The following is a 26,318-nucleotide window of genomic DNA, read 5'->3' on the forward strand; positions in this document are numbered from 1 at the left end:
AAAGGTTTATCTATCTCTCTACTTAAAGGTCTATAGCCTATCTTACGCTTTCTCCTACTCTTATACGTTGCCGAATATATATATAAGGTATTTAAAGAAGTCTTATGGGTTACGTCTACCCTTAAGGCCGCCCTTATCTTAGAATCTAGAGATCTATTATATTTAAGGCTTTAGTAGCGTATAGAAGAGCGAATACTACGCTATATTACGATAGCTATTTAGGCCCTATTTCTTATTAGTTATAAACTTTATCTATAGCCGGCTTAAGAAGAAGTAAAAGGACTCTAGCTTACTATCCTAAGTTAGCTAAAGGAGCGGCTTTTACGTTAGTAGTATCGCTACTATAACTAGCGTTATAGAGGTCGTAGGGGTTAAAGCTAGTCTCGTAGATAGCTCCCTTAGTATAGCGAGAACCTTATCTTTCTCGCTAGCCGTCGCGCTTTTAATCGCTTTTAGGATAGCTACGATACTTCTTATTTATCTAAAGAGGGGCGGAGTACTTCCTTAAAAGGAAGGCGCCCTTTCTAGAGAGATATCTATTAAATCTATTAATTAATAGCTTATACTATTATAGAGTAGGTAGAGGCGTATATATAAGTGCCGTTTATAGGATAATATTAATAAGCTATATAGAGCTCTCTTATATACGGCTAGCCTATATATATATATATAGGATCTAGCCCTCTATATATAACTATATAGCTTAGGCTATAGCCTAAGCCTATAACCTATAATAGTTAAAGACTCTTATATTATAAGTTATAAGTTTAAACTATAGCTTAAGCTATATAGTTATATATAAAGGGCTAGATCTATCGCGAAGCGTAGCCTAATTTCGTAGTTCTCGGAGATATCCCTTAGTAAGAGGGACCTAGGAAGCTAAAAAACAGGTTTTAAAGAAGGAGCTAAAAAGAGGTATAGAGAGGAGGGTAGGGGTAAGAGGGGAAGCAGAAGTAGCGATAGCTTCCTATAGAGGTAGCGAGAGATAAGACGGATATACCGGCAATAGCTAGAAAGGAGGGGAAAAACTAGTAAAAAGCTCGGTAGTTAAAGGGATATTAGTAGCTTCTTTAAGTAGGATCTTCTTTATTAATTAAGATGCTAGACGGGTATAAAGAGGGGCGTTAGATAGAAGAAAGAAGGATAATTAAGGCAATATAACAATTACTTCCCTACCTTTATTGCTGCCCCTATAAGAATTAAATCCCTCTGCCCTGCCTATCCGACCCCTTACTTTTAATTTCACCCTCGTGCATTTTATATATACTTCTCGCAACTCTCTTCGCGAGAGTTATAAGCCCGGGAGGAATAGAATTCCTATACCTTCCGGCTGCTATAAAAGGCACCTTTCTTATATCCCTCGTAGCTTCCTTTTACCCCTCTTACTAGAAAAGCCGATTTTTAACCGACTTTTCTACCCTTCCCCGCAACGATAACGAAAACCGACTCCTCTACCGTCCCTACGGTCCGTAGGACGATTCTTATAGAGCCCTAAGATTAGGATAAGTAGGTAAAGGAGCTACGGGCTCGTGTAGACAGAACCATCTATAATTTAGTCTTCTCTAATAAGCAGGACCCTCTCGAGCCCCCTCTTTGTCCTAGGGCAACGGACTTTATAGAGGGAGCTTCTCTCTTCTCCGAGCTAACCTCTATATAATAGAGAGCTTTTTCTGCTACCTTAGGCGACTACGAGAGTCACCGAAAGGAATACCTTTACGAGACGAAGCTACTAACGGCTGCTCGTACGGCGATAACGGAATCCGTTAGTGCCGTAAAGCTAATCACTCTTCGAGAGGAAGAGACTCCTAGGCAGTAGCTTTTAAAGCTCGAGACCTCGATAGCTCCCTCGAGGGGCTATATAACTAACCGGATTAGGAAGACCTATACGGCCTACCTAGGAGCCTTTTCTGCTAGGAACCTACTAGCTTCTTCGTAGCTAGCTAAGTAGGAAGAAATCCTCGAGGAAGCTAACTAATACTTCCTTATAGAAGCTCTTTCCGGCTAGTAGCTACGGGATATATCTCTGCTAATAAAGCCTATTAGTAATGGTTACTCGACTATCTTTCGAGAAGCTAGCCGGGAACTAGACGAAGAGGCTGCTAGAGTACAACAGCAAGCAGTCTTATTCCTTCGAGGCCAGCACTCGACCTAGACGGTTCGACCTATAGCCCCTATTGCTGCGGCTCCCGCTGCTGCTGCTGCGGCTGTTGCCCCTTCGGCTCCTCCTCCCTCGAGAGCCTCAACGCCGTCGTTAATTACAGCTGCGGCCCCGGCCCCGGCTACGAATCTTGCCCCGGGCCCGGCACCGGTCCCGTTAGTTAGACCGGCCCGACTAGTCCCCTAATAGACCTTTTAGTCCGTTAGTCGAAAAATCATAGAACTAGTCGAAATCGAACCTCGTTAAAATTAGCAATAAGGGGTAAAAAGGGGAGGTTTTTAAGCAGACCTTCTAGATCGGGACGAGGATTCCTCGAAGAAATAGAAGACTAGACGATAAAACGGCTGCTTAGCCTATAAATCCCTAGGCCATCGATTATTATAATGCTAGTAGGTCTTCGAGGAAAACCGACCTAAAGGATTTAACCCTTTAAAGAAGCTATAAGAAACGATATAATAGTCTCTTAAGGAGGACCCCTCGTTGTAGAAGAAAATAGACGAGATTCGGGTTACTAAGAAATAGCAACTAATAACGCCGCTGCCCTTATTCGAGCCGTAAATTTAAGGAAAAATCGTTAGTATAGTAAATCCGGCCTTCGTCTTCCCTACGGATTAATAAGGCTAAGACCAACCGTTAGAGCCCTCCGATTATCCCCTACGAAAATCAGCTATCCTTAACTCTAGTGCTTCCCTCGATATCTATAATATACTCTTACGATTCCGGTCCTTTAAGAAGGCACGGAGGGAATACCTTATTGCCGGGGAATTAACCGTACGGATAGAGGGATACGGAAGGGTAAATTTCACGATAAAATTACCTAATAGATCTATATGAATTCTTCGACGAAAAAGGGTAGCTTTTTGCCCTTGATTTTTAACGAGCTTGATTTCCTTTTGCCTTCTTCGAAAGGAAGGAATCTTCTAGGATACGACGTCTAAGCCTACGAGGCTAGTCTAGAAGAATCAGACTATTAGGCTTATCGAGGAAAAATTCGGTTAATTTGTTCTTAAATTCCGACCTATCCTTAGGAAGGAACTACTCGAGAAGTTAGCTTTCCCTGCTAGGAGGGTAGGATCTAAGGACCCTCTTCTAGCAGCCTAAGGAGACGGTCTTCTTTAGCACGCACGACTTAGTTACCGGGCCCCCTAGCTTTATATAAGCTAGGTCAACAATAAGGCGTACGAATAAGGGGCCTAAAGACCGTCGAATGCGAATACTACGGCTAGGAAAGACTAGGAGACGAATTTCAGACGAACGCCTTTACGGCCGGACTAGCCGTGTAAGGAAATTTAGGTCGATTAGACCGACGTCTCTAGGGATTAGGAAAGCTTCGTTAGGGTAATGTTTTTCATAGACGCTTTTTTAGGGATAGTTTTCCCCTATTTCTTACGGACCTACCTAAGTAAGTATAACTAGTCCGCCCTCCGGGACTTCGTTAACTAGATAAATTCCTACTTTAGCTATAAGGTAAAAAAGATACGGTCTAACGGAGAGCTATTTACGAAAGATATCTTAAAGTAGCTTCGAAAAAGGGGCATTTTACCCCTCCCGTTAGCACCGAATACCTAGGCCTAGAACGGAGGGGCAGAAAGATTAAGGGGTGCTATAATAGAAAGGGCCTGCACGATAAGCCTTGCTATAAGGCTTCTATACGACCTTTAAAGGGAAGTCGTTAAGACCGCCTATTACCTATAGAACCGGACCCCGAGAGACCTAAAGGACCCTAGGGGACTAAACTAAGGAATAGACTAGAAATCCCCCCTCGAGCTCTTTACGAAGAAGAGGGCCTCGCTAGCCTACCTTCGTGCCTACGGCTGTAAGGCATACGCAATAACTGCCGATATATAGCTAAAAAGGAAGAAGAAAAGAAAGCTTGATCCTAGAGCCTTTATTAGTTACCTCGTTAGTTATAATTCTACGAATATCTTCTAGATCTAGATTCCTCTTCTACGGAAGGTTATTTCGACTAGGGATATAATTTTCGACGAATTTAGCTTCTTTAACAGAAAGAGGGATTAATAGCCCCTCTTACTCTCTTAACGTTAGCTAATTTAGAAGATTTAAATCCCCCCTTCCTAATAGTCTTAAGAAGAGGTCCTAGACGAGGAAACGGAAGAAGAAACCGACGTCGAAGTAGTAGAGGATAACGCCGACTTTAAGGAAGAAGAAGAAGAGGAAGCTGCTAGATTAGATGATCTAGACAAAGAAGGAGACTATAGGAAAGCGGTAGAGCTAGAATACGCCTGCCTACCTACGCCTCCTCTTACGGAAGAAGAAGATCTAGAAGCAGCTTTCTTAGTTAGTCTTCCCGTCTCGACCCCTAAGGGGGTAGGAAAGGCACCTCTCTCGAAGGATTACCCGGCTGCCTTTTTATCCCTGCTTCGAGAAGCAAAGGAAGGTATAGGGCCCGATACGAAAGAAGACTAGTTTCTCCCCTATTTCGATCGTTTTTCCGACTTCTACCTAACGCTAATAGAAGACGGTTCCTACGGAGCGTTTATAGTAGGCCGGCTTTTTAAGCTAGTATTAGTAAGGAAGGTATATAAAAGAGACCTCCTAGACCCACTAGTAAACTAAAAGCAGCTAGAAAGACACCCCTTTAGAGACTAGTTTTTCTAGGCCTAGAAAGACTACCTAGCCTTACACGAAGAGATAGGGTCTTTTAAAGAGGTCCTTAAGGAAAAAGCAAGAGGAAAATAGGTCCTTAGCTATAAGTAGGTCTTTATCTATAAGACTAATAAACACGGCTTCCTTTAAAAGTGCAAGGCCCGGCTAGTTATCTACGGGAACTAATAGGAAAAAGGGGATCTACCTACTAGGGCAACCACCCTAGCAGGGATGTCTTTTCGGACCCTTATAGCTATAGCAGTAGAATTCGACCTCGAGCTCGATTAAATAGATATAGTTAACGCCTTTATTAACTGCCTACTTAAGGAAGAAGAAGTTATCTATATACGACTTCCTCCTAGTTTCTAATAACTAGGAAAGGTTCTACGGCTTAGGAAAGCTCTATACGGACTATAAAGATTACCCCTTCTTTAGTAATAGCATTTAATAGGTTCCCTCGAAGCCCTAGGCTTTACGAAAGTCCCTTAGGAACTATATATAATATAGAAGGGTAAAATCACGGTCTTCTTCTACGTCGATAATATTATCTAGGTATACCCGAAAGAGGAAGAAGCTATTATAAGGGAGGCTATACATAGCCTATAATAAAGGTATAAGATAACCTAGCTAAGGGAGCTAAAGTAGTTCCTAGGGATATAAATCCTTTAGAATAGGTCCTAATAGACTATCTAGCTTACCTAAGACGCCTATATCGATAAGGTCGCTTATAAATTCCTCCTTAATTCCCTCGATAAGAAGCTTCCCTCTACGCCTATATTAGACGAAGAGCTTTTACCTAATCCGTCCTTTTAAGCTAGGGAGCAAGAGAAACACTAATATTAATAGAAGGTAGGCTCCTTGCTTTTTTTAGCTATTTCTACTAGACCGGATATCTCTTTTACGGTCTCCTGGCTAGCTAGGTATAACTAGAATCTTAGCCCTAGGTATTAAGAAGTAGTAGATAGAGCAATCCTTTATCTCTATTTAACGAGATTATATAGTCTACGCCTAGGAGGGCAGGGAAGGAAATAAGCTACCGAAATCTTCCTTTATTCGAGCGATTCGTCCTTTATAGACAATTCCTTAGATAGAAAGAGCTTATAAGGGTATATTATATCCCTTTTTAGAGGAACTATTGCTTAGAGAGCTTCGAAGTAAGCTACCGTTACTATATTAAGTACGGAGGCAGAGCTACTAGCTCTTTTAGAAGCGTTAAAAGAAGCGATTTTCCTTAGCCGGCTACTAATATCGTTACGACTATAAATTCCGTCCCCGTTAGCTATAGAATGCGATAACACGTAGACTATACGGATTCTTACGGAGGAAAATAGTAAGCTGTCGACCCGGCTACGGCATATCGATATCTACTAGCATTAGTTACGCTAAGAGGTCTAAAGGGGACTTATTTCCGTCCGTTAGGTTCTAACGGCATTAATAAAAGCCGACGGTCTTACGAAGCCCCTACCAAAGTAGAAGCTAGCTGTCTTTTTATAGTAAATTAGGCTAGAAGACGTTCGAGAGAAGCTATCCTTAGAAGCCCGCCTTAAGAGTCTACGAGAGGAGCTAATAGCACGTAGGAGGAAGGAGACGTCTATAGCCGAAGAGAGGAATTAGGACTTGTCCTAAAGGAGGGCCCCTAGCTTAATTAGGACTTATTCTTCTTAAAGGCCCCCTTTTTAGGGACTTGTCCTTAGAGAAGCCCCCCTTTCTTATAGGACTTAATTTCCTCCTTAAGGCCCCTTTTCCTAAAGTAGGTCTAAAAGAGCCCGGGGCTAAAACCCGGATTTCTTAAGTAAGGGATAAGTGTAGACTAAGACCTCCTCTATACGCTTACTAGCCTAGGTATTTAGCTTTACCCTTTCTATAAGGGCAGCCTATAGCTAAGGGGGTATATCGCGAAGCGTGGCCTGATTTCGTAGTTCTCGGAGATATCCCTTAGTAAGAGGGACCTAGGAAGCTAAAAAACAGGTTTTAAAGAAGGAGCTAAAAAGAGGTGTAGAGAGGAGGGTGGGGGCAAGAGGGGAAGCAGAAGTAGCGATAGCTTCCTATAGAGGTAGCGAGAGATAAGACGGATATGCCGGCAACGGCTAGAAAGGAGGGGAAAACCCGGCAAAAAGCTCGGTAGTTAAAGGGATATTAGTAGCTTCTTTAAGCAGGATCTTCTTTATTAATTGAGATGCTAGACGGGTATAAAGAGGGGCGTTAGATAGAGGAAAGAAGGATAATTAAGGCAATATAACAATCACTTCCCTACCTTTATTGCTGCCCCCGTAAGAATTAAATCCCTTTGCCCTGCCTATCCGACCCCTTACTTTTAATTTCACCCTCGTGCATTTTATATATACTTCTTATATCTCTCTTCGCGAGAAGATCCTATATATATATATATAAGCTAGCTATTAAGAGAGCTTTATATAGCTTATTAATATTATTCTATAAACGGTACCTATATATACGCCTCTACTTACTTTATAATAAGGACCTATTAAAGGTATCTAAGAAAGCTAGTTATTCTTAATAGCTAGAAACTATAGCTTATTCTCCTTAAGTAGAAACTAACTACTTACTTTATATTTACTTTAAGTTAATATTTAACCTAGCTCTCTATAGTTAGTAAGGTAGATTATCTTACTAAATAATATAGTATCTTATTATAACCTTAACTTTTAGCTTTAACTATAGTAATATAAGTATATATAAAGGTACTTTTAGTATATTTCTCTTAATATAATAATATCCTAACTATAATAATTATAATAATAAACTAAAGAGTATTACTATAGCCTAGGTTAATTTAATAGTAGCTATAGTATATACTTAAAGATATACTTATAGTAATAGTAATAGTAGTAGCTAGATTAAGATAAAGGGTTTTAAAAGAGATAAAGAAAAAAAGAAAGTACTAAGTAAGATAAGGTAAATATAAAGGAGTATTACTATTTATATATATATATCTCTCTATTTATATAAACGCCTTATTTTTAAGATATATACTAATACTAGCCCGCTCTACTTATTTATACCGCGCCTATATAGTAAGTAGCGGTACCGCTTAAATGCCCGCGCCTAAGCCCGCCTATATATATATACTATATATATATATAAGATCCTACCTATATTCTATATATATATACTAAATTTAAAGCTATCGCCGCTACTATAATAGAACCCTTTCTCTCCCTCCTTAATATACCTATACTACCTTAAGGCGATAATAAATCTTATAATACTAACGAGGAACGTAAAGATACTATCCCGCCCTTACTACTATTTCTAAGCTTCGAAACCTACGATAAAGTATATAACTTTATTTAAGGCTTCCTTTATAAGAACGGTGCTACTATTATTAAGCGGTTAAGCTTATATAAGCGAGATATTAATAGGATCTCCCTTATAACCTAAGTCCTCTTTATATATAATTATAGCCTATAGTAAGCTTCTACTAGTATAGGGCTATATAAGCCGTCTACTTAGAAGCTTAACTACCCTTTCCGCCTTATTATAATAGCTTTATATAACGAGGAAGAAGGAGCTTAGTAGTAGACTTTTTAAGTTACTAAGGGCTACTATAACTATAGGCTATCTCTTAATCCCTTAGCGTATAATATTTATTACTAACGGACTATAATATAGTAAGCTCTTAAGTAAAACCTCTCTTAATATAAAGCGCTACTAGCTTAAGAGATATTAAATATTTTACGTAAGGCTAAGCCTTTTATTTTTATATCTAAGATATCGATAACGATCGCTAAAAGATTTATTTTACCGCTCTTAGAGATATAATAGTAATATATACGTTCTTATAGTATCTTTAAGCTAGCAATCTTCCTTATTATATTAAATTCGACCTATATAATAAAAATAAGATTTAAGGTATATTATAGACCTACCTATAGTATTAAAAGATATAAAAACGTTTCCTTAAGGTTCTTAGTATTAATAATATATATAAGATAAACCGCTTTAAGCTCTTTCTTTTTTAAGTTACTAAGGTTACTAACTAAAAGTCTTTAGTAAACTTCGCCTTTAGCTTTATTAATATAAAGAAAGAAGAGGGATATTAATAGCTTTATAAGTCTCTTAATAAGCTTTATAGGTATTATAAAGTAAGTAAAGGTATATATATAGGTACTATTTATAGGATAATATTAATAAGCTATATAGAGCTCTTTTATACGCGGCTAGCCCGCCCTTATATATATAGGATCTAGCCCTCTATACGTAACTATATAGCTTAGGCTATAGCCTAAGCCTATTACTTATAATAGTTAAAAACTCTTATATAATACCCTCCCTTAAGCGCGGTATAGGGCTACCTTATTAACGGCTCCTATATAATTAGGCCTATACCGCTAGCTCTTCCCTACCCTTTCCTATTAATTAAGCTGGCCCTACTAGCCCTATTATCCCCGCGCCCGTTAGCCTAGGTAGCCGGAACCTAGCTTTATACTCGTCGGCTAGCTAGCCGTTTAAATAAGAGCGTAACCTATTATATACGCCCTTAGGTAGCTAGCGGCTAGTCTAGACCTACGTAAGCCTTAGGTTACCCGTCCCCTCTACCTTAGGTAGTATCCTCTACTAAGGGGTATATAAAGTAGTATCCCCCCCTTCCCTTTTTCTTTCCCTCTTTCCCTTCTTTAACTGTAGTAGTAGTATTAATAGGTAAGTTCTACTCTACTTAGGGCGTTAGTCTATTCCTAGCTATATAGGCCGCTCTATTAATATATACTTATAGTAGTAGTAATAGTAGTAATAATAGCCTTAATAATAATAATAACTTTAACTAGTAAGTTCCGCGCCCTACTAAGTAGGAGGCTATATTCTATTATACTAACTTCCGCGATAGATATATCTACCTCTCCCTCTCTTACCTCCTCTTTCTTAGAGCGTATAGAGTTATTTATTAACGCTATACTAGCCGCGGCCGACGATAACTCCGCCGCTACCGCCGCTCCTACCCGCGCCGCTACTACCGCTCTTACCGCCGCCGCCGCCGCCTCTACTACGCTATTCGCCCTTACGTCGCCCTTTAAGGTAACGACGCCGTCCCCGCCGCTACCTATAACGCCCGGCCCCTTAGCCCCCGCCTCCGTCTCCGCTACCCCTATAAGTCCGTAGTTAGGTAAGCGTAATAGATATTATCCGCTAACCTCCTATAATATAAGCGCTAAGTATAGGCCGGCGCCGCCTACTTAGCCCCTTATATATATTATACGTCGTAGGAGCTCGACTACTCCGACTAGGCTAGGCGCCGCCGCGGCGGTAGCTACTATTAGTACGCGTACGCCGGCCGCGCCTATAAGGCGGCGCCTCCCGTCTTACTTACTATAGCGTCGGCTTAAAAGGCCGGCTTATACGGGTAAGCGCGGGGGGCTACTAAGAAGTACCTTACCGCCGCCGCCGCCGCCTACTATAACCTCCGCGCCCTTAAGTAATAGGGCCTTATACCTAAGTAGGTCCTTACTCCTCTACTCCCTTACTTCCGCTTTTAACGTACCTAGCGCTAAGGATACTGCCTCCGTCGCCCTATTAGCGGTCCCCTTAGCCGTGCCCGCTACCGCTACCGCCGCTACCCCTACCGCCGCTGCTAGCCGCCGCCCCTTTACCCTTAGAGCCGCCGCTGCCGCTAACTAGCTTACGAGCTTAAAGGGCTGCCTTAGCGCCCTAAAGACCGCCGCCGCTATTAATAAGAAGGAGGAGGCTAATAAGGACAACGATAATAAAGATAATAATAAGGGTAACGATAACGATAAGGAATAGGCTTAGGTAGTTTAAGGGCTCCGCCTTATAATAAACGCTATTTTTATCTCTACTTATACTATTATACTTATATTACCTATATTACTATAACTACCCCCTTTACTTTACTTACTTTATAGTCCTAGCCTAGGCCGCTATTAATAGTTTACTAGTCTATTATTCTTATCTATTAGTCTATATAGGGCCTTAAACTTATTAAGGGCTATAGCTCTTATAAACTTATATATAGGTTCCTATATAGGGTTAAGGTACCCGCGCTACTTAATAAGAACCTCCTAGCGTTTCCCTTAGCTTACCTTCTTTTAGCGTATAGCTTATATCTCTTTAACCTCGAATTTATTATCCCCTTCTATCTTAAATATAGGCGGTTAAGCGTCCGCTACTTCTTATTTAAGTAGCGGGTTAAAGGAGGCTTAGTAAAGGAGGTTAACGTTAACCTTATTATAGACCCCTATTAAGAGACTATCGAGCTTAACTACCTATAGGCTAATAACCCTCTATACTATAAACTTTATATATAGCTAGTCTAGCTTCTTTTTTAGTCGCGCTAACTTATAGTTATAGAGGTTAAGCTATACTTTATCTCTTACTATAAACCTATCCGCTAGCGCCTTAGTCTTATTAGCGTGCTGCTCTTAATCCTACGCTATAGTAGCTATCGTAGATTAATAGTATTCTATAGTTTCTTATAGCTTCTATATAAACGCGGAAGCGCGGCTCTTTAGTAACGTACTACTATACTACTCCGCTACTATATCCGCGGTAAATAGGATTAAGGAGGGCGGCTTAAAGCTATATATTACAAAGAAGGGGGCTATCTTAATAAAGGTTTACGGTTTACTATTTAGCGCGAGCTAGGTAGTAGGGAGCTAGCGGTCTTAGTCCGCTTAGTTATAGGCTATAACTATATATAGGTACGCCTATACTTCTTAGTTAACCCTCTTAGGTCCCCTATTAGTCTATAAGTAATAAGCTATACTAAGTAGCTATATAATCTAAAGTAGCCGGTATAAGTACTACTAAAAGCGGCTAGTTTAGTTCGACCCTTTATTACTTATAATAGAGGCTAGCTAGCTATATAAGCGGGCTTAGTATTAAAGGAAGCGCTCTACGTAAGCTTTTATATTTATAAATAGTATTAGCTTTAGTACTATTAATTTACTAAGTCGGTCCTTAATTACCTATATATAGCGGTTACCGCCTTCTATAAGCGGGAGGTCTATTATAAAGTCTATCTATATATATATATAGAACCGGTTTAGTATTAAAAGCTACTTTAGTAGCCCCTTAAGCTACGCCCTTTAGATCTTCGTATAGCTATAGATATTATAGTTACGGAGAAAGTAATAAACGTAGTACTATAGGAGGGGCTAGTAAAAGTCCCTTATAAGGCCTACTACTATACCCTATCTACCTAGGTAACCTATAATACTAGAGTTATAGATAAGTTAAACTAGCCTCTCTTAGAGCTTATTCTATTTATCTAGCTCTAATAGCCCCTCCTTTTCTTTAGCTTCTATAGTATATAGTACGCCTAGTACTTATAGTCTCCCCCGCTAGCGTAGATGCCCTTATAGGTCGATATAGTAATCGGCTACCTATACTTTTAGCTTTAGCTTTAGATCTAGGCATTAAGCGCTAGACTTAACGGCGCAGCGCACGCCCTTATAGGTATAGTCTAGAGCCGCTATCCTATCCTATAAGCGTTAAAGGGCCTTATCTTAGAATACTCTTACCGCGCGTGCCCTTAAGCCGGTCTATCCCTCCTCGCCGGACTAAGGTAAGGGCGTAAGGGGAAGCTTATTCGCTAGTACTACGTCTTCCTTTACTAGGGAAGCTCCTATATAAGTCCGTAGTGCTTCCTATAGGATAAGCTATAGATCCTAGGCCTCGATATCCGCTCCCGTTAGCTAGTCTTAATCCCTCTAAGAAAGCGCGTTTAAGACTATAGAGTCCTACTTAAGGCGGTACTTAATCGAGAAGTTAAAGCGTAAGAGATACTCCGCTTAGCGGGCTTACCGCTCTAAGAGTTACTAGCGAGTTATAAAGTACTTAAGGTTCCTATAGTCTATAAGAACCTTAAAGCTCTTATAGCTCTAGAGCTCTACTTACTATTACTTAAGGTAGCTAATAATTATTAGTATCTCCTTATCGTAAATAGCGTAATTCCGCTCCGCTAAGGTTAGCTTATAGGAGTAAAATACTACTAGTTACTTCTGCCTATCTACCTCCTAAGAGAGCGTTCCTTTAAGTGCCTAGCCGCTATAGTCCGCTTTAACTAACGTAGACTAGTCGAAGTCCTATTAAAGTAGTACCGGGGCTTAAAAGAATAGGTCCTTAAGCGTAAGGAACGCTCCTTCCTATATAGGCCCCTAGTAAAAAGCGGTCCGCTTCTTAGTAATCTTATTTAAGGGCATTATAATATAAGAGAAGCCCTTAATAAATATCCTATAATAGTTCGCGAACCTAAGGAAGCTTTATATACCTATTTATATAGTTAAGGTAGCTTAGTCCTAAATCGCCTAGATCTTTATAGGATCCGCCTATATACCTACGCTTATATAGATAATAAAGCCTAGGTACTTAACCCTCTTAACCCTAAATTTATACTTATCTAGGTTAAGGTAGAGCCTATAAAGTTAGAGGCGCTCTAAGACCCTCTATACTTTCTATATATAGTTCTTATAGGAGCCGCTTATATAAATAAGGATATTATCTATATATATAGAGGCGAACTTATTAAGGAAGTCTTAAAGTATATTATTAATATAATACTAGAAGGTAGCGGGCGCTCCTAAGAGGCTAAAGGGCATTATAAGCTACTTAAATAAGCTATAGCGTATATAAAACGCTATCTTTTACTTATTACCCTCTAAGATCTATACCTTATAGAACGCCTATTTTATATCTAGCTTTATAAACTACTTTACCTTTAAAAGGTTATAAAGTATATCTAAGATTAAGAGTAAGGGGTAGCGGTCTAGCCTTATAATTATATTTAGAGCCCTATAGTTATAATAGAACTATATCTTACCCCTTAGTTTACGTATAAATAAGACCGGCGCTCTTACTTTAGAGCTACTTACTTAAATAAAACCTTTATCTAAGAGGTCCCTTAGCGTCTTCTTTAGTACTAGTAGCTCTATATATAATATACTATATAGCGGTCTAAATAGTATAGGTAGTTCCTACCCCTTCTTATTAGTATAGAGTACGATCCTATAGTCTACCCTTAGCTTATATAAGTTAAGCCTATCTACTTCCTAGGACTTAAATAGTAGTAGGAGGTTATAAAAGCGCTCTAGTATCTACTACTATAGCTTAAAGGGCGACTTTAGCTTCTTTGCTTAAAGGGCCTTATTAATATCCGCTAGGCTAACTATATAGACCGCTATATTAGCCGCTACCTAGCCTTCCTCTTACTTTAACCGATATATAGTTCCTATAAAAATAGAGGTAAGGACTTCTTATACTAAGTATAAAGCTCGCACGCCTAGTCCTATACTTATAGAACTATCGTTATAGTAGACCTACTATTATATAGGCCTAAACTATAGCTTCTTTTAGTATAGAACTAAGTATAACTTTATATATAATAACTAAGGTTTCCTAAGGATTAAGGGAAACTTTAGTTAAGGGATTATATAGGCTATAATAAGCTTATAATAACTATCGACCTCTATAGCTAGCTATATAATACCCTTAATTACTATACCCTCTATCGCACCTAAGGCGCCCTTTACTTACCTTAAAGCGATCTTTTCTACTAGTACTTATATCTCTTTTATAAGCGCCTCGTTAACTATAGTATAGCACTAATAGCCCTTATCTATAAGGGCGGCGATAGGTAAGGAGTTATTAACTATAACCTATATTAAAGTAAGCTCCTCTTTTATAAAGGCGGATTATTCCTCTTTCTCCTTTACTAGTACTAGTAATTAGGGCTCTAGAGCCCGTCTTTACTTTAGAGCTACTCTTTTTCCTTTAAGCCTAAGGGAGCGGAGTCCTCTTTATCGTCTAAAGTAAGGAGCGGTTTTATCTTCGCTACTAAAACTACTATAGGCCGCTTAGCTAAAAGGAAGGGGCATTTTAATATAAAGTATATAAACGCGCTATAATATAGGTAGCGGCTATTAGCCTTCCTTTTCTTAATTTCCTTGCTTATTACTTACTTCGCCCGCTACTTAGAGAGCGGGATAGTATAAGGGATATTCGATAATAACTTCCTATAGCGTTTAGCTCGGTCTATATAAGTAGCCGATATTAAGGTATCTCCGTTAGTATCGATAGTTAGCTATTCCTTTTATAGAGGGGCGGTAATCCTATTACCGCTATACGGCGTACGCTTATAAAGCTTCTAAAAATATAGCGTCTACTTATAGCCCTATACTACCTTTATTAACTAGCTTATATACTCGCTATAGTTAGTAGGTATAATTATAGGGATAAGTAGCTCCTATAGGGCTAGCATAATCGAGTTCTATAACTATATAAGCTTCGCGCTATCTTCCTATACTATAGTTCCCGCTACTTATAAGAGCGTCTCTTTAAAGTTAAGGAGGAATTTACTAAAGGTCTACCCGTCCCTCTACTTAAGGGTCTATAGCTTATCCTATACCTTCTCCCGCTCTTATACGTTGCCGAACGTATATATAAGGTATTAGAAGAAGTCCTATAGGTCGGGTTTACCTCTAGGGCCGCCCTTATCTTAGAATCTAAAGATCCGCTATATCTAGGGCTCCGGTAGTATATAAAGGAGCGAATACTATACTATATTATAATAGCTATTTAGGCCCTATTTCTCGTTTATTATAAACTTTATCTATAGCCGGCTAAGGAAGAAGTAGAAGGACTTAGGCTTACCGTCCTAAGTCGGCTAGGGAAGCGGCTTTTATATTGGTAGTGCCGCCGCCGTAACCGGTATTACTAAGGTTATAGGGGTTAACGCTAGTCTCGTAAACGGCTCCCTTAGTATAGCGAGAACCTTATTCTTCTCGCTAGCCGTCGCGCTTTTAATCGCTTTTAGGATAGCTATAATACTTCCTATCCGCCTAGGGGGTAGCGGTGCTCTTACAAGCGGCACCCTTTCTAGGGAGATATCTATTAGATCTATTAGTTAATAGCTTATACTATTACGGAGTAGGCAGAGGCGTATATATAGGTGCCGTATATAGGATAATATTAATAAGCTATATAGAGCTCTTCTATACGCGGCTAGCCCGCCCTTATATATATAGGATCCGGCCCTTTATATATAACTATACGGCTTAGGCCATAGCTTAAGCCTATTACCTATAATAATTAAAGACTCTTATAATAGGGCGATTAATATATAAGAGCCTAATATAGTTATTATAAATAAAGAAGCTGCCCTTAAAAACGCCCTTCTTTATATTTTCCCTCTTATATAATAATAACTCTATATATTCTACGTTAATAGTAACGTTTAGGCTTAAATTTAATTATATTAAAAAGATAAAGTAAATCCTAATAGCCTTAAAAACCTTATTAATATAGAGATCCCTTTAAAGGTCGAAGCTATTTTCGCTTAAGAAGCTATCGAATAAAGCGCCGCTAAGTAAAGCGCCGCTATAGCGGCTAATTTAAACCTCGACCTAAATAGTAAAGTCGAATATAGCTGTAAGGGTATATTCCTTACTTAGAAGTATATTATTTACGTAAAGATAGAGGCGAATTTCTATAAGGTATAAGAGAGGCTTAATAAGATCTTCGGTATATAGTAAAGCTATATCGTAACCTATATCTTAAACGAATATATACTATAGTATAAGTAATAGGTAGGCTGCCTTATTAGCTAGTATCGTAACTTTAGGTAGCGGGTAAATAGCTTAGTTAAGACTACCTATAAGGATATAAAGTCGTATTTAATTATAAGCACCTCTAAGCTCTTATATCTTTACGATACCCTTATATAGATAATTAAGAATAAAGAAATAATATATATATATAAGGCTGCTTAGTAAGAGATATAATAAAGGGGTTATTTTCTTAAGTAGACTTAGCTTAAGGATCTTAGCGTTAAAATTACCTATAAAGTAGTTAACCTACTTACTATATAATATAGGCTTGCCCTCGCCGCGATACCCTTATTAATACGAGAGCTATAGCCGTTATAGCCTTATAGCGGGCGATTTAAATACTAATTTAAGCTACTTTATATATATATAATCCTTTAACGCCTTAAAGCTAGGTTAACGCTTAAAAAGTATAATATTCTCTTACGCTAATAGCTTAAGAAGCTATTAGTAAAGACCCCCCCCCTTTTTAATAATTCCTTTATTAATTATTACTATTAAGACCTTAAGGAGCTATTATTATAAATCCGCGATCTTAACGTTATTATAGTTATACGCGGCCGCCCCCGTAATAATAAGCTATCTATACTAAGCTCCCTTATAGCGAAGGCATCGTAGCTAGCTAAGGTAGCTACGGCGGCAACGAGGTTATTATAGCTACCTAATTTAGGTTAGGCTAGCTCGAGGCAGCTTAACGCGAGCATTTTAAGGCACCGAGGGTAAGGCGAGATAGACGAACTTAGCTATAGCCCGCGTTCTCTCGTAGCGTTATAATAAGGATCGTTAGCCTAAGGAAATATAAAGGGAAGGGGATTAAGAGGAGGACGCGGTAAGAGGAGCGCGCCTTTAGCTTTATTAGGGCCGCCGGCTTCGTTAGGCGTTAGAGGGCTCGTTAAGTAGGAGGCTATTAAGTAGGGGCGACCGCCGCCGCCGCTACCTATATAGCTATAAGCGCTAGAGGGGCCGGATTAATTAACGGGCTAATTATTTTAACTTCGAGCTTAAGGCCTATAAATACGTTATTTAAGCGAATTAAGAGGTATACGTTATATAGCCTTTCTTGCCTTATATATAGTATATATATATAGGCGGGCTCGGGCGCGGGTATTTAGGCGGTACCGCTACCTACTATACGGGCGCGGTATAAATAGGCGGGGCGGGCTAGCGTTAGTACGTATCTTAAAAATAGGGCGTTTATACGAATAGAGATATATATATATATAAATAGTAATACTTATATAAAGAGGGCTAAAAAAGTATATTAGTTAAAAAATAAAGAAGAAAATTATAAAGGAGGATAAAAGAAGATACTATCTACTAGCTAAGGGGGAAAAGAGACCTTTTTTATATACCGAATTTTCCCTCCTTCTTCCCTAAATAAATAAGGGCTAAGGGATTATTTAATTAAAAACAGGGCTAGCTAAAGACTCTACTAAGAATCTTACTAAGGACCCTACTAAGGACCTTACTAAGGACTTTACTACGCGGGCTATATATTCCTTAGGGTATAAATACCCCTATTAAATTAACTTAGTTACTACTCTTTAATATATATTCTCTCTTAGTTACTATAATACTATTATACCTTACTTATTAAGAACTAGTCTTTTATAGAACTATAAGGTACCTAGCTACTTATAGCCTTAGTTAAAGGTAGATATAATAATAATAATAATAATCGCTAGTAAAAGTATTTATTATATATAAATACTAATATCTTTATAATAGCTATATATAATAGCTTTATTTATTAACTATAATTAGTTTATATCTATAGTTTATAGTAGCCTTTAATAATATTTTAAACCCGAGTAAGACTAAGTAGACACGCTATATAATTATATAACTATCCTAAGATATAGTAAACTAAGGGAAAATATAAAAAAAAGCTAGAGAAGATAAAAAGGAAATAAAAACATATAGCAGCCGGTGTTCGCTGGTCGTCACCGACCTAACTACTAATCTGCCCCTTACATGCTTATTTAACCGAGATCGGACGGGACTTCGTGTCTAGAAATAAGCTTGCCCCGCGCTTAGCCGGATTTGTGCCGCGGTTGCCCCGCCCGGCACCGCTAAGTCCGCCCGAGATTGCGCCGATGCTTACATCACCCGACCCCCCCTGCCCGGGCTATCCAGGGTCCCTGGCTCCGCGCCTACTGCAGCCCTCCGTTTTGACAACCGGCCGCGGCCAAGAAAACGGTGCTCGCACCCGATCCCACCGTTTGGCCCATCGCTCGCGACGCTACCGACATCGGCCTTCTAATTTAAACATATACTCTACATCACTAGACTCACTCCTTAAGCCTTAAGTATGGTTGGCCAACGAGATTGGCAGTCGTTAATATACAAGACTGTAAATTAAGATATAGCTTTATAATCTAAATTAACTGCCTGCCTATAGGCGGTGCGGGTATTCATAAGTAATTAAGCGGGCAGGTGTTAGATCTAGCAAGCAGGTGTTAGATCCAGCAAGCAGTAGACAACTCGTGGCTTGCTATAAAGTCAGCTGACTATACGGAGTAGTTTAACACGAGTTGCCCCTATTTTGCTAGTAGCTAAGTGGTATTTGCTATGCTTGACAGAGACATATCTACGACGAAATACTTAATAATTGGGGCAGATATGTCCCTCCCTGTCTGTCTCGGAATTGTCGACCTGCTTTGGCCTCTATACTACAATGGCCGAGCTTCTGTGAGCTTGCGTCTTAGCTACGCTGGATGTTCTCCTACTCATTGCACTGATCAAGCTATGGCTAGTCTCGTTGATACAGTTGCCAAGGCCTTCGCAAAGCTCCATCATGCCCGTGTCTTGCACCACGATGCAGAAGTGTGTGTTATTGTCACGGGCTGTGCCCGGCTGGTGGACCCGGTTGTACCGGGTCCGGTGGGTCGTGCTCCGGTGGCAACACCGGCCCCGCTCCGCGGACCCAGAAGCTGCGAGAACATTCCGAGAAGGGCAATATAGCTGCACTCGAGGCTACGCCTCGAGTTCAGCTTCTTCCTCCTTAGCTCTAGATAGACAACACCTAGGCACCTGCTTGTTGAATAAACTCCGGGCCAGCCTTTCACATATCTAGAGCTCCTTCTAAATACCGCAAGCTGCAGACTGCTCGTCAGGATGGACCAGCAGAGTGAGAGCCCAAGTCTCCAGCAGCAATGGATTGACCAACGCATTCAAGAAGCGGTCAATGCGACTCTCAGCCCTCTACAGGACCAACTTTCCTTGCTGATGGAGCAACTCGGGCGAGCGCAGCCGCAGAGCGCCGACTTGCAATCGCCGCCAGTGGCACGAGGATTGGGCGAGAGCACGCCTGGCTTGGGCACGCCCTCCCAAAACCTGCGGTACTGGAATGCGGAAACCGTTGCCCAACCCACCCAAGTATGACGGCTCACGGAAGAGCTACTCCGCCTGGGCCAGGCAGATGCGAGACAAGCTGGACCTTGATGCACACTACTACAGTGGAAATCGCGAACTTTGGTACCTCATCAACTCATGTTTGGACGAGCGACCACAGCAAGTGGTCGCTACCTTTACGCCGCGGAGGCCCTGGGGTAGCTACGACCCCAAGAGTTCATGCGATACCTCGACCGAACCTACCAGGACAGCAACATCCAATCCCGCGCTGCTGCCACGCTGAGAACTATGCGGCAGCGCGAAGACCAACCTCTCGCGTCCTTCCTTCCCGATTCGAACAGGCATTAGCTGAAGCCGGGGGAGCAGACTGGCCGGACAGTGCAAAGATCGTATTTCTAGAGAACGCAATAAATGCACGCCTCCAAGAGAGTTTGGTCACAGCCGTCCTACCCGACGACTACCAGGGATGGCTTGCGAGAGTTCAGGAAATTGCGGGCAGATTGGAGAGACTGAAACCCGGTAGGCAGCCGACGTCGACTGAGCGGACGCCTCAACAGCTACCAAGGCAACGACCCAAGGAGGAACCGGAGGACCCTGACGGAGATGTTAAGATGACGGACATCAACCGTATTGGCCACGAGTCGAAGGGTCGTCGACATGTCGATAAGAAGCCGAAGGATGAGCGCCGCTGCTATCGCTGTGGTCGGACGGATCATCTTATCGTGGACTGCCCAGCCCAGGTGGTCTTTCCTGGCGAAGGGAAGCAACAGCGACCTAAAGCTGCGCGCATGAAGAGCCCGATGCCGCAGATGATTCGGAATCAACCGCAGCATCCAGTGAGGACGAGTCGGCGGGAAAAGACTAGCCCCGGGCGAAAGCGGGCGCCGGGGCCTGCAAAGGCAGACATCCGGGACTGGGAAGCGTTCAAGCCACGAATGAATAGTCGGACTGTATTAGTCAACGCGCGGGTAAACCGAGGCTATCGAATACGCGCCCTTGTCGACTGTGGATGTGACTGCTATGCCGTGATCGACGAAGCCCTTGTTCGAAGCTGCGGATACCCTTCGTCGACTCGAAACCACGAGAAATTGGGGGATTCTCAGAGTCAGCGAAGAGTGTCATATCCCCAGGGGTCGTGGCTGTTGTGGTCGAGACAGCTGGATTTGACGAACGTGTCTTTGCATACGTGATCCCAAGCCTGGGCCAGGACATGTTCCTCGGCCGGCCTTGGATGGAGAGAAATCACGTCGTGTACGATGCTGCCAAGCAGCGAATGTACCATGGGAGGGCAGGTGTGACGATACGCCTCATTGGGCAGGAAGAGCCCGCCAAGATACGCGCGATTCGAAGCGCAAGACTCGTGTCGGCAGCCGTATTCACGGCGGAGTGTCGACGCGCAAAGAGACGCAAGAAGTGCAACGCGATCTCGATTCATGCAATCAGTTTGTCGGATATAGAGAGGGCGCTTCAGCCGAAGCCGCCAGTCGATCCGAGCGAGAAGGTCCCGGCAGAAGTGCTGAAAGAATTCCGCGACCTATTCTCACCAGGAGAGGCAATGAAGCTGCCGCCACATCGACCGGGTGTGGATCATGAAGTCAACCTGCAGCCTGACAAGAACGGCAACGAGCCACCCCTTCCGTGGGGCCCACTCTACAACATGTCACGAGAAGAGCTGTTGGTCTTGCGAAAGACCCTGAAAGACCTGCTGGACAGAGGATTCATCCGAGCGAGTAGCTCAGCGGCTGCCGCGCCGGTGCTGTTCGTGCGGAAGCCGAATGGAGGGCTGCGATTTTGTTGCGACTACCGAGCGCTGAATGCAATCACCAAGCGCGACCGATACCCACTGCCCTCATCGCGGAGACCCTGCAGAATCTGGCCAAGGCTAAGTGGTTCACCAAGTTGGACGTGGTGGCCGCTTTCCATAAGATCCGCATGGCTCCGGGACATGAGGGAAAGACTGCATTTCGCACGAGGTTTGGGCTCTACGAGTGGCTCGTGTGCCCTTTCGGCCTGAGCGGCGCCCCGGCATCATTCCAACGATACATGAACAGTGTATTGCGCGAATGGCTGGACGACTTTGTCACAGCGTACCTGGATGATGTACTGATCTACTCGAGCGGTTCGAAGGCGGATCATGAGGCTAAGGTGCGACGAGTTCTCCAAGCACTCGCCGACGCTGGGCTGCACCTAGACCCAGCGAAGTGCGAGTTTTCGGTACAAGAGGTCAAATACCTTGGGTTCATCGTCAACGCAGGGAAAGGAATCGCCTGCGACCCCGAAAGCAGCGCGCCATCCGCGAATGGGAGGCCCGACCACGGTGAAGGGTGTCAGAAGCTTTCTGGGCTTCGCCAACTATTACCGGATCTTCATCCCCGACTATGCCAAGATCACGCAGTCTCTGGATGCCCTGCTTAAGAAAGGAACTGCCTTTCATTGGGGACGAGCGGAGAACGAGGCGTTTCAGGAGCTGAAGCGACGATTTTGCGAGTCACCGGTGCTCAAGCAGTGGGACCCGAGCCTCCCGACCTTTTTGGAGACGGATTGCTCAGGCTACGCATTGGGAGGCGTCCTGTCGCAGGAAGGCCCAGATGGACGTCGACACGCATGCGCCTTCTTCTCGAAGCGACTTTCGCCAGCGGAGTACAACTATCCCATTCACGACAAGGAGATGCTTGCCATCATGAGATGTCTCGACAACTGGAACGCCGAACTTAGGAGCTGCGGCCCATTTACAATCCTTACCGATCACCGCAACCTGGAGTATTTCATGACACGCCAGAAGCTCACGGAACGGCAGAGCCGTTGGGCAGCCGAATTGTCCCAGTTCGACTTCAAGCTCGAGTATCGACCGGGAAGCGAGGCTGTCGTGCCTGATGCGTTGTCCCGCCGTGAACAAGACAAGCCACAGGGCATTGACGACGAGCGGGAACAAGGAAGAATGATACAGTTGATACCGGATAGTGCCATTCCATCATCGACAAGAGCATGTATCAACGCGATGAGTTCTGACTGTTCAGAGGCATCCACCCTGCCGAAGATGAAGGTCTTCGAGGTAGCGGACCTGCAGCAACTCTGGGACGAAACGGTGGCGAAGGACTCGATATTCCGGGCAGCCTATAAGGCAGTCCGCGATCGCGAGCGTGCCTTCCCGCCCTCGCTGGGCCTGAAGATCCAGATTTCAGAATGTGCGATCGACGCAGGCAAAGGCTGACATTCAGAGACCGTATTTGGGTGCCGGGTGGATCCGGAGAGGAGGGTAACCAGGAGGAAGCTGAGAAAGACCAGTTGAGAACCCGCATTGTGCAGCAGTCGCATGACTCTGTTGCGACCGGTCATCCCGGCAGGGAAGGTACGCTGGCTATTGTGGCTCGGCGATTCTACTGGCCTGGGCAGTCCCAGCTGGTTCGCCGGTACGTAGCCAATTGCGACACCTGCGGCAGAGCACACATCTGGCGCCAGTCGAAAAGGGGATTTCTCAAGCCTCTGCCGATTCCAGATCGACCCCGAAGCCATTTGTCCATGGACTTCATCACAGATCTGCCGCCTACTGGACCGAGCAAGGCAAGGTACCTGTGGTGATTGTGGACAGACTGACAAAGGCTGTGACCCTCGAGGTGATGGACAACATGGAAGCTGAGCAGTGTGCAAACCGTTTTCCAGTGTCATTACCGATTTCACGGAATGCCACGGTCCATCGTCAGCGACCGCGGAGCAACTGGCTAAGTAGGTTCTGGAAGAGGTTCTGCCGTCTTGCAGGTGTCACGCAGAAATTGAGCACGGCCTATCATCCTCAGACGGACGGAGGGCCAGAGAGAATGAACCAGGAGATCGAGGCCTACCTGAGAGCCTACGTGTCGTACGTGCAGGACGACTGGGGAGAACTGCCCTGCCGCGCAGCTGGCACTCAACAATCGTGAATCCGCAGCGACCAAGATCAGCCCTTTTTCGCTGAGCATGGTTACCACGTCGATCCCATCAGCGTCGAGGAATCGGAAGAGCCACCGAGGCATAGAGAGGAAAGCAGAGCTGATAGCCTACTCAGTCGCCTGCAGGAGGTCAATGAGTACATGCAAGCAGTGATGGCCTCCTCACAGCAACAACAAGAAGAGGCTGCCAACGCAAAGCGACAGCCTGCGGAGCGATTTGAAGTTGGTGACAAGGTGTGGCTCTCGATGGCAAACTACAGATCGCCACGACCGTGCAAGAAGCTCGACTGGCTGCATCACAAGTACACAGTCACGAAGGTAATTAGTTCGCACGTTGTTGAGCTCGATGTTCGTGGCTCAATTTACCCGCGATTTCATGTTGACCTTTGCGGCGGGCGCATCAAGATCCGGCTCCTGGCCAAAGGTAGATGACGCACAGCCACCACCGGTACAAGATGAGTCCGGCACGGATCTGTGGGATGTCGACGAGATCCTCTGCGCGAGATGGAAGAAGCGCGGACGAGGGGAATTCAGGCAAGCACTAGTGCGATGGACGGGCTACGCAGAGCCGACTTGGGAGCCAGTTGAGTGGTTGCAAGGAACAATTGCGATGAAGGCATTCGAGGACAAGTACGGGCCAATCAAGACCAATGATGGCCCTAGGGAGAGGCGAGACGCTGGCAGGAACGCAAGAACCCCGCAGACGCCGACCTGGTCGGAGGGGACAAGGGGTAATGTCACGGGCTGTGCCCGGCTGGTGGACCCGGTTGTACCGGGTCCGGTGGGTCGTGCCCGGTGGCAACACCGGCCGGCCCGCGGACCCAGAAGCTGCGAGAACATTCCGAGAAGGGTAATATAAGCTCGCACTCGAGGCTACGCCTCGAGTTCAGCTTCTTTTCCTCCTTAGCTCTAGATAGACAACACCTAGGCACCTGCTTGTTGAATAAACTCCAGGCCAGCCTTTCACAGTTAGCTACTAAATCGGTCCTCTTCGTGGCTCTGCGGGGCGATGGCCTCGAGGCGATATTCCGCATGGTGGCAAGGACGGCTCGGGATTCGATTACCCGCCCCTTTCGGCGTGCCCTACAGCGGGCACACTCTCTTACATGTACGGCAGTTGCGGACTGCCTAGGGTGTATCGTTCTCTATCTGACCGTATATATATTCACCTCTTATCCACCTAGACCGCTAGTATTAAGGAGAGTGGGCATAAGAGGCTATAGTTATGCCTAATAGACCTAATTGTTATGCATAAGGAAGCCTGCCTGACCAATATAACTCCCCTAGCCTAAGGACATTATATAGGCCTAACTTAGGTATAGGAATATCTTAATGCCCTCTTTTAGCTAGCTATATATAGTTACTATACCTATATAAGCCCCTCTCTTATCCTAATAGATAGACTAAGATATATATTACTAAATTTACCTTTCTATGCCCCTATTTCTTCTACTATTCTCTTAAGCCCTTGCTTGAGAGCTAGGTATAGCTCGGGCAGGGGGGCTTTACGAGGGCTTAGTAGTGCAAGCAGCGCTGTCTAACAGCTGCGAGGTCTAAGACCGTGATAGACCTTAATAGGGAAGCTGACTTTAAGGTAGTTAGCTTAGGTCTAAATGATTTAGGAGGAAACTGCACTGCTTGCCTAGAGGTAGGGTAACCGGGAAATGTTAAAAGTTAGGTCGGCTGCGGAGGTAATATGCGAACTGTTAGAAGAGACTCGTAGTCTCTAGAAGGTTCTATTATCATGTCGACATTTCTTAGCTATGTCTATATAAGACCTACCCTTCCACACCTTCTATAGCTAGAGATATCATAATTAAGAGATCATTCATTTTCGTCTTTCCTAGCCCACGTGTATAGACGACACGAACTGTCAGAGGGAGCAGACTAACGGTCAAATTCACGCACGTGTAAACCCTAGTAAAAGAGGCAGGTCACACACAGGGACTTGAGTCGGGTATCGACATAGTAGAGGAACATTGCCCGAATCGGCATACGCGGAATTGGCCCTGATTTAGGGCCACCGCGGGTCCAAGAGAGGTATCTCTCCGTATAAATACCCCCTCAATGTCGCACAGACAGATAGAAAACATGCATCATCGTTTGGACTTAATTGTGCCTGCCCTTATCCTTCCGCCCGCGCTCTCAGCTTGCTGAGAGTCTCCGTTCACTTCGTCCCCGAGTGAACATCCCTAGTCGGCGGCGGCCCGACACTAATCCGTGCCGTGTCACGTGCAGTGTGTCCTGGTTCCCGTGGCCCACTGGCCATGGTTGTAACAAGGATGCCGCACTCGTCTTCGTTCTAGGAGTAGCGTAACACGCACGGCGACTTAAACCCTATTAAGAAAGGGGACCCGCTACTATAATTTAGCGCGCGCATTTCTTTTATATTATTACTCGTATATAGCCTCTAGGGCTATAGCGAGGCTAGTAAGAGCCTAGGCTATTATTAGTAGTCCTAGCTAGCTATAGAGCCCGGAGGCTTATAACTAATTAGGGAAAGGGGAGCTATAAAAGTAAAGATAAGGAAAGGTTAATTTAGCTTTTCTTATATAGTATTCTTCCCCCTTAAGGGCCCTAGGGCCCTTAGGTTACTTTTTTTAAGCTACTTAGCTATTCCTATCTTTATTTATCTAAGAAGGTTAAAAGGGCTTCCCTTCCTTCCTTAAAGCTATAAAGAAGAGGAAAGTTAAGGGC

The 26,318-nt window shown here is 43.4% G+C and overlaps 1 protein-coding gene across 1 annotated transcript; it reads left to right on the forward strand.

The window, feature by feature from the left end:
- Positions 1-21,352: 21,352 nt before the first annotated feature.
- On the forward strand, positions 21,353-22,906 carry HRG_06847 (reverse transcriptase (RNA-dependent DNA polymerase) domain-containing protein; the record flags this gene model as incomplete). The annotated part of the gene is made up of 3 exons (XM_044865318.1): positions 21,353-21,425; positions 21,524-21,932; positions 22,030-22,906. The coding sequence occupies 3 exons, from the start codon at positions 21,353-21,355 to the stop codon at positions 22,904-22,906; spliced, it is 1,359 nt and encodes a 452-aa protein (XP_044719280.1).
- Positions 22,907-26,318: the final 3,412 nt, after the last annotated feature.

This window comes from Hirsutella rhossiliensis (assembly GCF_020360975.1).
Source record: "Hirsutella rhossiliensis strain HR02 chromosome Unknown scaffold00007, whole genome shotgun sequence".
NCBI lineage: Eukaryota > Fungi > Ascomycota > Sordariomycetes > Hypocreales > Ophiocordycipitaceae > Hirsutella > Hirsutella rhossiliensis.